This window comes from Temnothorax curvispinosus, unplaced genomic scaffold (assembly GCF_003070985.1).
Source record: "Temnothorax curvispinosus isolate PA1 unplaced genomic scaffold, ASM307098v1 QBEX01017160.1, whole genome shotgun sequence".
Classification (NCBI taxonomy): domain Eukaryota; kingdom Metazoa; phylum Arthropoda; class Insecta; order Hymenoptera; family Formicidae; genus Temnothorax; species Temnothorax curvispinosus.
In genome coordinates, this window is record NW_020226940.1 from 6,386 (window position 1) to 19,000 (window position 12,615).

Here is a 12,615-nt window from a genome sequence, read left to right on the forward strand (position 1 = left end):
GTGTGCGTGTGCGTGTGCGTGTGCGTGTGCGTGTGCGTGTGCGTGTGTGTGTGTGTGTGTGTGTGTATAGTGTATAATTTCGTTCATTAATATTGAAGTTGCATCAACCGATTTTATTTCAATTACACTGATGCTGTTGATACCGCATTATTTTTTTTTTTAGTGTACAAAAATAACATTTGATTATTGCGGACCGAACGGCACAACGCCGCACTATAGTCCACCGGAAGATGAATTGAAACAGTTGAGACCACGAAAAACTTACAAGCAATTGATCGTCGAGGCGATCAACTCGACGCAGGCTAAAGAAATGACCTTAAATGAAATAGCTTTGTCATTTGCCGTAAAAATGTGTTCACCAAATTATGCGTACCCTATTTTTTATTTATATTATAATTGATTCAGATTATATGACATTACTTCTTATAATGAGCATAATTTGAAAATTATTTGTATAAAATGAAATAAGCTTATAACTTAAAAAATAATTGACAGACTTTTTATCTCGAACAGTTGGCTGAACAATCACGATTAGAATTAGAAGCGAGTTCAACAAATTAGGATTCCGATTGGAAAAACTCCCAAGCTCCCCAAGCTTGACGACCAATTTCAAATTTAATTTCTCCTCCGAAAGATAGCCCAGTTTCTCCGCACGAGCCCCACTCGTGCGGAGGGTGCAGTTTGGAATATAAAAATTCCTGTGATTAGGTGGACTCGAACCCGGTTCCGGGATTACGAGTCTGGCGCTTTACCACAAGAACACACTGCCACCCCGAGTTCAACAAATTATCTTACTGCAGAAAATGAAGAACGATCTTAATGTAAGAAAAATTATTTTAATGTATAAGAACATTAATCTACTATAGTATATACGATTATATAGAGTTATGCGTTGATGAAATTTAATGACTATTTTAATCTGTTGTAAGAATAATAATAATTTGTCTTTATATTCTTGTAGTAGCACAACAGTAATCTTTCAAACATCGTCTGTTTTTTTTTGCTTAATCATTTTTGTATACATATAAATGTAGAATAATGACAATTTGGTATATAATTCTATTTCAATTGACAGCAATGTTGCGAATTTCGATGAAAAAGAAAGAGACAAAGCAGCAGACACTGATGACGAATAATTTATTACTTGACATATGTGACGCAACGCAAGAGAAGGATTATAAATATTATACGAATTCAATATATATATTGACTTGTTACAAGATAAATTGAGACATGGTAATCATTAATATTTCTTTACTATATACAGACACACAGAATTATAAAAATATTTATTTAATAAAAATTTAAAAAATGAAAACGGAAAAGGGCAAGTATATATTTTTTATATGTACTACCAAAAAAAAACTTATAATATGAACTAACGTTATACGAATTTTACACAAAATAAACGGGAAATTTTATGTAAAAATTCATATACCTAACGTTATCGAAAAAAAAAGAAAGTGGTAGTATTATATTAGGTGATTGCATAAGTTCGTGCCCGATTTTCATAGTTGGCATTAAGTATAAAAATCGGGCACGAACTTATGCAATCGTCTAATACCTCGAAAAAACCTAAGTAACAAGTGGTAGACGTAATTTTTGTGTCTCGAAAAATTTCGAAAAAATCTAAGCAGTAGTATCTTTATTTCCAAAAAATTATAACCCAAGTAATACACATCACAAAATTACGTTACCTTATCAAAAAAGAGTCGCGCTTCAAATGATCTATTACAATTACAAAAAAGAAATGATATCTCTTTAAATTACAGCGCCAATTACAGAGAACATATATATTGTCTCAAAAAATAATTGTTGCACTACTTTGAAAAATCTTTACATTGTGTCAATTAGAAAAAAAATGTATAATAACAATTTTATAAAATTAAAAAATTTTTTTTAAATTTAACAAGGCAGAATAATTTATTATAATCTGTACAAAGAAAGATGAACATTTTTAACTTGCTTATTGTTGGGGCAATTAGAATTTCCAAGGGTCGCAATGAATGTTAATGTATACCCTTTTAAGATTATTGCAAACAGTTTTTCTAAAGTCTATAAACCCGTATAGAAATTTCCCAAACATTCCCAAGTATAGCTAAGATTCTAATCAGATTACCCAAATAGGGTAAAATGTAGCGATACCAATTAAGAATTTCATTCTTATCCCAACTATAAAAGAACTTTAGGAAAACGTTGGGCAGAACGAATGGAATCTGTCTGGGTTTCCCATTAAAATCGCAACGTTATTTATTTGGTTAATCGGAATAGATCCCAATTAGATTCCAAAAAATTTTCTATATGAGTAAATAATTATTTATTTATTTGGTTAATCGGAATAGATCCAAATTAGATCCCATAAAATTTTCTATATAAGTAAATAATTGAAACAGCTTATTGATTATATATTTATGCTTTTTAAGAATTTATATTTTTAAAGTGTGCGTAAATTCTCAAAACTTTTCAGATATTTTGTTCAACATAAATATAAAATACTTTATATTTATAAATTCATATATATATAAATTCTTAGAAAGCTCAAGCTGTAAATGTTCAAGCTGTTTCAATTATTTTAGATTGTTTCAATCTCTTTTTGAAATAACCCCATATAGGAGTTGCCAGACCTTACAACAAAGACCAACGCTTGGCCGATGCTACGGCAGTCAATTGTCGGCCAAGGTATCAGCCAGTGCTGGGCCATAACTGGCAAATAACTGGCTGCCTATACCTATATAGAATAATCCGGCATTACAACAAAAACCAACGCTTGGCCGATGGTTGGCAGCCTTACGTCGCCCAACATTCTGTCAGACAGTGCTGGGCTATCACTGGCAAATGACTGGCTGTTTATATGTAGAATAACCAAGGTTAAAAAATGGCAAATAATAATGACTCAGTGATAATACATAATATAATATCAATACTAAATAAATCAAAAATATGTTTTATAACTGAAATAGTTTTCAATAATAAAATATTAAAAAATATTTTAATTAAAGCATAATTTCGTTAGATTCAAGGGTGAATTATAAAATCCTTCGCATACCGTAGCGAAGCACGGGTGTATCAAGCGTGTGATTATATATGGGTGTGATTATATATGTAGGTATGTATGTATGTATGTATGTAAGCAATTTTACAAGAAAAAAATGCTCGAATGTTCCGATTCGAGATGCAATTCACGGTGTTTTTCTTCCTTCACCTACACACACAAAGACGATCTGTTTATTCGTGTGTCAACTGTCATCACACGAATAGACAGAGCGTCTTTATTGCATAGGTGGACGTGGAGAAAAACTTCAAAAGAGATTAATTAGAGCACCTTAAAATATCGAGGAGTAAAATGTCATGTAAGTATTATATATTTTATCATTATATTCGATACGTTGGTTACTGTGAATATTACTGGTGATAGGCGCGCTTGATTTTTCAGTAACATCATATGAGAGTCATTAGTCTTGAGAGATTAGTGACTGGCGGCGCGTTATATATTCATCTCGCACCTTGCGAATTATTTTTCTTTCTTTTTAACTGAACGCGTTCCTATGAGCCTCATTCACAACGAGAAAATTACACCACATGCACGCCTAATTAATATAGTTTATATTAATTACATCACATATTTTATTATTATTATTATCTTCTTCCAGCTGAAGACACTGATAAAGACATGTTTGATAAAGATGAGAGTAGTGTTCCCCCATGCATTACTCTGCAGCGGCTGCAAGCGATGATGCAGCAATTGCTGCAGCAGCAAAAGGAGCAGCATCTGCAGCAGCAGCGAGACCAGCAATTGCTATTGTTGCAGGTGCAAAAAATACTGCAATTGTAGCGGCAGCAGAAGCCACATTAATAGTATTATCTCCTTTTTATCACATACACTAACACAATCATAAATACACATTCTGTTTATAATATTCCTTTATTTTTTTAGGACTCCGACGAGGAATGGCCGATTGTAAAACCCTATATGGGAAGTTATAAATGTCTCAAATAAAACAAAATATATACAGTATATTATCTAAAAAGACATGTAAAGTCGATAGTCGTATCTGTGAAAGTTTATTGTTGTCGGTACATCGTCCAATTAATTGTGTGAAAAAGTATTCCAAGTCTAATATCGTTAGGCGATCGACAAACTATCGAGAAATTTAATGTATAAGCGAACAGCTGAACAAATTGTGATTTAACAATAGCTTCAATCAATTTACTTTATTCCTCAGATAAATATAAGAAGGCTATGAAGCGATTGAATGATTTAAAAAATAAATTATTAGTTTTTACTAGTGATGCTGAAATTATCCCTGAGAAACGGAAAGAATATCAAATTCAATCTTTTAAAAAGAGGGCTTTAGAAGAAATACTGAATGTTCCAGAAATAAATAATGGTCATTAAACAATAGTATAAAATGTTAAATATTTTATAAGATTATATATGTACAAATACATCATAAAATAAATTATTAATATTATTTTAGGTAATAACTCTTCAAATGACAGTAATAAGTCATCAAGTAGCGAGGAAATCAACAATAGTCAAATTTCTAAGCAACAGAAAAAGAAAACTAAAATTGGTCACAATAAAAATGTATGTACAAAAGAAACATTGAAAAGCTGTAATAATAAAACTAATGAAAGTTTAGACGGCATAAATAATGATGAAGGTAATATATTTATATAATAAGATAAATAAAGTACAACTAAATTTTTGTTCTTTCTACATTATTTTTTTCTATTTTTACTTTACATATAGCAATGCAGTAAAAATTATGTTTACAGAATGTATCGAGTTACAAGAAAATAATGCTACTAATGCTACTAATGCTACTGATGCTACTAATGTCGAACCTGTGCCAACAAATCATTCTACAGAAAATACGGAAACTTATTCCAATAGAAGTATTAATTTAAATGAATCAGCTAGTGGAGAAAATCGTCTTATTCTCCTAAAACTTTACATTGCGACTCTCGGAAACTTTTTATTTTTTGTTCTTTTGACGCACATTACATGTAAGTTTTTACGATTTACCACTAATATGTCTTCCATTTTTATATTCGACATACTTATATGGACATATTCGTTCTAGCGTGGCGCTCGCACAATGCGGTTTGGACGCAGCATTTGGCGACGCATGATCCATTGTTGCGTGACCTATGTATTGTTTCTCACTTGAAAAGGACCTAATTAAGGTCGAAACGTAGTGAGTTAATTAAATAAATTGATACTGGCCAGTTGGGTTGCTTAATCTCACATTTATTTTTAACTACACACTGGCGGATCTCACAATTTATCCAATTGTTTAAATGAATCAGTTAACACAACTAACGGCAAGTCATTAGAAAATACTTATATCAGCAATTTATTAAAATGTGATTGTTACATACTTCAAAATTTGATATAATTTATGAATTTATTTAATTATAAATTAAGAAAAACGCCGTTAAATGGTTAGGACTGGATCTTGGTTGCCTAATAATATTATTGATGTAAATTTTACGTGCAATTCTTTGCCTTGGTAAAGACTACGCGCCGTTATTTTCGGACTGAATCGCAGTTTCAACCAAAGTTCGAACACAACATAATCACATAATTAAATTGATAATCAATTTAATCACACTAACACATCTTTTTAAGAAATTAAAAATATTAAATTAATAATATATATATTTTTACATAATATTAAAACTTCTAGATATGAAACTTTTATTCAAAACTATATTAAAATAAATAGAAAAATTATGTTACAAATGAGGACAGATATTGAAGATCTTCGCTACGATATTCGACAATTACACAATAATAATAACATACATATTTTTAATCCGGTCAAAGAATTTGGTATCGAAATGCCCATAGAATCAATGCATGACTTCTTGAAATTTGATGAAAATTTAAATAACCGAGAAACCTCTGGAAAATTCGTACGTTTTAAAAATATAAATTATTTGTAGCAATGGGTTCTGTTCATATAAAAAAAAATTGATTTTTTTCATTTAATAGATTACATTTATAAAAAATTGCTTGGATCGATCCACAAATAATCCTACAAAAAGTATCCATACGATATTAAGAAAAATATTCAAGAAAAATTTAGCGACACAATTTACAGCTGTGAAGAAATCTGGAGAGAGAAAAATTTTTAAATTAACTAACATATACAAAAAAATGAAAGATATATTTAATAGTGCATTGTGATTGCTATAATATAAAAATAACAAATATTTTCATTTCTTGTATTATACTTTTTAGATATTATAATAAACACACATATTGACGTTCAGGGTGAACCGATAAGTGAGAAGATTTTCCACACAGCATTAGGAGCAGGCTTTTCAAATGCCAGAGATTGGGACGGTCATCGATCCAAAAATTAATGTTACTTATATATTCCTTATAAAATTTCCTTATAATGTTTCCTTATAAATTTTTTTATAAATGTAAATAATTACAGTTTCATGTTAAAAGCAAAAATATAATGTACTGTTTTATTTGAGACATTTATAATTTATTTCAAAAAGGGGTTGTGTAAAATAATTGAAACAGTTTAAGCATTTTATCTTTTTAAGATTTTAAGAATTTATTATATATATGAATTTATAAATATAAAGTATATTTTATATATTTATGTTAAACAAAATATTTGAAAAGCTTTGAGTATTTACGTACACTTGATAAATATAACATCTTAAAAAATGTAAGTGCTCAAGCTGTTTCAATTATTTAGAAATCTAAAAAAAAAGAAAACTTTAAGCAAACGTTGGACAAAGAAAATGGAATCTGTCTGGGTTTCCTATTTAGAATCGCACCTTGGGCAAACGTTGGGTAGAAAAAGTGGAATCTGTTTGGGGGTCTCCACGTAGAATCGTACGGGGGGTCTCCACGTAGAATCATACTTTTGAAACATTACACTTCTAATCCGAATCTTCATAGATTACTCAATCAGAATCCATCATTTTTTAGGAAAATCGGGATAGATTCCAATCAGATCCCAGAAAATTTTCTATGCGGGGATATCTTTGTTTCTGTTATTTATTTCACTGCATCTTGCTTTATATTATTTATATGTTCATAGAATTACTCGAATACACAAAAAAAATAAGATAACTTTTTAAAAGCTCTTATTTAACAAGAGCTTTTACTTGCTTTTTCTTTATCGCAGAAACGTGAATATGTACATAAAATACATACATATACATATATCTGTTATACTTGCGTTCTACGTTCTACCTATGTTGAACGCCTTGCTCCTACTATTGAACGTAAATGTGTGTAACCTAACCTAACATAATTGAAATTCAAAACTCTCCTAAACTTAAACATTTATTTAAATATAGCTTCTAATTATCACAAAATATTTGGCGATAAATGTGGAGATAGCATATTTAAAAGTTTGAAACGTTGCCTTATCTTCCTTATAACTTAACTGTACGCAAGTCTGATTGTTGACTTATAAAAGCATTGCATACGGCCGAGCATTTCTTCTTGTTTACAATCTTTTTGATATTTAATCTTCTCAAGGCAATATCGATAATAATGGACAACGTAGAAAATAAAACGGCGATAGTCACAGGAGCCGGGTCCGGCATTGGCTACCACATTACCGAAGATTTGTTGCGTAAAGGCGTGAAGGTATTTTACAACTAAAAATTAAAATATGGAGAAAAACGGTATATTATCTCTCTACGTTATTATAATAATTCTAGAAAGTCGCCATCCTCGATTTGCCGGTAGCACGAAGTTACAACGCAACAGTAACATTGCAAGAAAAATTTGGAAAAGAACGTGTCAGCTTCTTTCCAACTGATGTAACAAACTTGGCAGTGTACAACGGTAAGTGGTCAAATCTGGTCGAATCTCTTAAATAATTCTTATGAAACTATTTATCAGCGATAATCACGGAACTTATTTTACATTTTTAAACACGAAATATCCATTGAATTAAAGCATTAAATACTAACCAATTATTTTAATCCTTAGAAACATTCAAGCAAGTTATTAAGGCTTTCAATGGTCTTGACATACTTGTTAACAATGCTGGGATATGTAATGACAGTTGTATCGAGCAAACGTTTGCTATTAATGTCGTGAGTAATAAAACATTAAATTTCAACCGATTAATTGAATAATTATTTACTAATTTTATTAAGATTTGTTTCTTATGAACATTATATATATACAATATATATAATCGAAAATATAGATTATCATTAAATAAGAATTTTGGAACAATATACTTCATAAGGTAATTTAATTATTATTTGTCTATATTATGAGATGTTCCTTTAAATATATGTATATCCTTTATAACTTTAACAAAATTAAAATATCTTCGAAACGATGTTTTCTTTTATTTGTATGCATGATTTTTCATGCTTTCTTTTGGAAGAGTTAAAAGAAAATATAGACTGATTTAATTATTATAAATAAATACATTAGCATGTACTATATACATATATTGTTCGTATTTATATAAACATGACATATATGTACAATTTTGTTAATCACAAATATATGTATACATTAAGTAAATTACTACACATTTTATTTCTATAGGTAGCGGTAATTCGCGGTTCGCTATTGGCCTTAGATTACATAGGCAAACATAAAGGTGGCAAAGGGGGTACCATAGTAAATATAGCGTCTATGGCTGGATTGGGTCCTTTCTATGCATGTCCGGTGTACTGTTCTTCTAAACATGCTGTCGTCGGATTTGGCTCCAGTCTTGAGGTAATTTATATTTATACAACATGAATCCTCACTGTTGCAATATTACTAATAAATAGACTTTTACAATGACTATATTTTCTTTTAACTCTTCCAAAAAGAGGCATGAAAAATCATGCATACAAATAATAATAGAAAACATCGTAAAAAAGTTTCGAATTCTAATTTTGTTAAAGCCATAAAAAATATTTAAAAGAACATCTTATAATACAGACATATATATATTTATATACGATCGTTGTGTTCTTTCTTTCAGTTTTATAATTATAATCTTTATATATACTACTAAAATACTTTATCATGAAAATAATACATGCTCTCTGTCGTAATAAAAATTCTTATTAAAGTAATATCATTTTTTAGAGATCTTACGTCAAAACAGGAGTTCGCATTCTAACAATGTGTCCTGGTTTCACAGAAACGGCAATGCTAGCTCATGATATAAGCAAAAATCTCGACTTTATCGACAAAGATTTTATTAAATTCTTAGAGAATACGGATGAGATACAAAAAAATATTTATAACCCTCAATCGTAAGTATACAAAACACGTAATATAATTGTAGCGGTCATATATGATATATATTAGCAGAATAACCACGTTTGCTACTAATTTACAATTATAATTATAATTATAATTATAGGATAAGAATTATTACCTTTGACAGACAGAATTGTAGTATCATGCACTTCTTGATTATTTTATTATTAATATTGTCTTTAATACTGAAAACATGCACATGTGAAGAATATCCTATATAAGAGAAAGATATAAAAATGTTTAACATTATCATTATTATATTATTATAACATAGTAATAAGAAATTGTATCAAAATTCTTTCGGGAACATAACGCATTTGTTGCAGTGCTGTGCATGTTGCACAATCTACAGTCATGGCGATTCAAAAGGGTAAAAACGGATCGATTTGGGTTATTGATCGTAATGAGCCAGCATATCCAATCAAATTACGGCCGTATAATGCCGCTTAGACGTAAAATTCTTCAAACACATCGGAAACGAACAACTCGAATCACATGTGCGAAAGATAGAAGAAACACCTGTAGTTGAATCACGAAATAATGTGCCTGCTACATCAATATATAACAATACTATAAAATAAATAAATAAATAATTATAATAAAGGATATCTTGCAGAATTTCTGTTTCGCCGTAAATATAACTTTGACACTCGGATTATCGCATTGTTGGGGATTCCCCCAATTTATTAATATAAAAATTGTATCCGTCCGTTATATGTACTACGATATATTTTTCTTCTGCTTCTCACGCAAAATTATCGATATGTTCGAAACCGCCGGAAGGAGCCGATCCGCGCCGAAGGCGTGCGCACGTCAGCATCCCCACGCGGCTCGCCCGACCGCCGGCCTCCCTTCCAACGAACCTGCCGCGCCGGGGTATTTAAGTCGGCGCTCCGACACCGACAGGAGCCGGCGCGGCACTTGGAATGGCTGCGGTGGGGCATACTCTAGTTCGCTGCGTGTCGTCTGATATTTGAGTTGGTGCTCGTTTCAAGACTCTCCTGTACGGGTGGTGCCTTCCCCGACCTCTGTGGCTCTTGGCCTCTGCATCGTCGTGGAGGAGAATTTGGATTCCCCGCCTGGACACCCCTCCAACTCGGAGGGTAGGCTGAATACGAAATCTTCGCTCAAGCGAAAGGTACTCGACACTGAGGCGCTGACTGCATCCTCAGGAACTGACAAGCTTCCTCGCATTGAGGATACTGACACCAATAATCTAGGTAAATTTGTTACCTTTAATCGCTTTCAATTTTTGGCTGATGCGGTTGATTTGAATGACGAGGCCGGGGAGTCCTGCTCGGGACTGCATGTTTCCGACCCCGAAAGTAATCGTGTGCAGGCTCATCAAGCCAGCGATGAGACGAATCAGACTCATATTATTCCGAAAGCAACTAGGAAGCCTCCTCCTATTTATCTTGCTTCGAAGATAACGAATTACACCGCTTTTATTGATTCACTAAAGATGGATGTCGGAGAGAATTTCCATGTAAAATTCCTTGGAAATCAAGTAAAAATCCAGTTTCTCAAAATTGACGACTTCACGGCTTTTAAGAAATTCGCAATCGCAAGTAAATACTCCTTTCACACTTACTCTCTGCCGGAGGAGAAAACGACCACGGTCACCTTAAAGGGTCTGCCTAACATCCCTAACCTCACGATCACAAACGAATTAAAGAAACTCGGAATAGAAATCAACTCATGTACGATGTTGAATGACGAGAATAGCCTGTATGCTACTTACAAAATTAACCTGAGTTCTAAATTTTCTCTGACTCAATTGCGGAAAATCAGATTCCTTTTTTACTCAAAGATCTACTGGGATAAATACATTAATAGAAAAATCGTACTACAATGCTACCGATGTCAGGCCTTTGGCCACACCTCTACGAATTGCTTTAAAAGGCCTCGTTGTGTTAAGGCTCCTGGTCCCTGAGCCGAGAACTCTGCGTTGACGGTGGCGCCGCCACTCTCTTCTCTCACTCTCTCCAATGGAGAATTCTGTCTTGTGACATGTTGAAAACCTATTTTGTTGTGCGTGCTATTTCTTTATTATTTGCTCTGTGCTTGTGCTCTAACGTTTAACGTATTCGTGAAAGTCGTAAAATTGGCCGAAAAATAAGATTTGCATGCGGAAAGAACGTTTTCACCTCCTTTCGATAGTCGTTAAACAGCTGTTTTTCCCGTATGTTTAGGCTTCGTTTTATGGCTGTTTGTTTATTGTCGAGGGAAAAGGGTAGTTTTCGGCCAATTTTGGAAGTGCTCTGAAACGATCTATAGTGATGTTTTATTAAAATGTCTTTTTATTTGAAAATGGCATGCACAACAAAATTGGGTGTTTTCCTCGCCTCGATAGTAAGAATCCAATATGGCCGCGGTGACTACCCAAGAGCCTTAAGGTTGTATGACCCGTAAGATCTCTGCCAAAAGTTTAAGAAACGTAACATAAAGCTAATTAGCATATTTAAGAAGATATTCTTTACTGGAAAGTAATATTTATGTTAATATTTTATTAAAATAACGGTTGCCTGTGTTTTTAAGAGCTATAGAGACATTTTTATGCATATTTTCTCGTATGTAAACTTTCACCTTTAATGATTTTTAGAAAGACTGTACCTGACTTGCAACTGACACAAACGAAAATCTGAAAGTGTGAAAATCTTTAAAAAGTAACAAAACATAGTAATTACTGTTTAAAAATACTAATGAAATTATATTATGTCATTTATTTACGTCATTTATTAATAAATTAAATACAATAGCTCTCATAAAAAAGTATTTTGATCGCGACAACGTCGCATTTTCTGTAAGTTGGTAGCATTGATCTCACTCGACATCAGCTGCGTGAACGCAAAGTGTGCTCCGAGCACGTGTAATATACAGACGCATCGTTTGAGGTTAGTTTTCGCTTGCGCTACAAAAATGCCAAAAGTAAAACGTTACATGTGCCATGAAATTGTTACAATCATCTGGTGTGGTTTCGACTCGTGTTTTCAAATTACGTTTCCCAGTATTATCTGTGCTAACCGTTGATTGTACACTTTTTCAGTGACAACTTTTCCTTTCCACATGTAACGTTTTACTTTCGGCATTTTCGTAGCGCAAGCGAAAACTAACCTCAAACGATGCGTCTGTATATTACACGTGCTCGGAGCACATTTTCGATACACAGGAGGCTCTATTAGAAAAAGTAACGGACCTCTGTAGTATTTGTTATCCTTTACGGAAAGTGACGGAGAGAGAGGTTCTAATGTGACGTCATAGTGCGCTGTTGCCGGATCTCTGTACTTACGAGTTCAGCGAGACCAAGCGAGACTGTTCACTGTTTGCTTTTTATTCAATATTTCAGAAAA

The 12,615-nt window shown here is 32.4% G+C and overlaps 1 protein-coding gene across 1 annotated transcript in view; it reads left to right on the plus strand.

Moving 5' to 3' along the window:
- LOC112467325 overlaps positions 1-9,873 on the plus strand; it is a 12,934-nt gene extending 3,061 nt beyond the window's left edge. The window contains exons 7-16 of the mRNA XM_025035912.1: positions 164-343; positions 2,613-2,679; positions 3,651-3,808; positions 3,935-3,958; positions 7,451-7,630; positions 7,705-7,831; positions 7,979-8,085; positions 8,555-8,728; positions 9,089-9,258; positions 9,592-9,873. Coding sequence (XP_024891680.1) covers positions 164-343; positions 2,613-2,679; positions 3,651-3,808; positions 3,935-3,958; positions 7,451-7,630; positions 7,705-7,831; positions 7,979-8,085; positions 8,555-8,728; positions 9,089-9,258; positions 9,592-9,715 — 1,311 coding nt within the window. The 3' untranslated portion in view covers positions 9,716-9,873. The remainder of the gene's footprint in view (positions 1-163; positions 344-2,612; positions 2,680-3,650; positions 3,809-3,934; positions 3,959-7,450; positions 7,631-7,704; positions 7,832-7,978; positions 8,086-8,554; positions 8,729-9,088; positions 9,259-9,591) is intronic.
- The last annotated feature ends 2,742 nt before the right edge of the window (positions 9,874-12,615 follow it).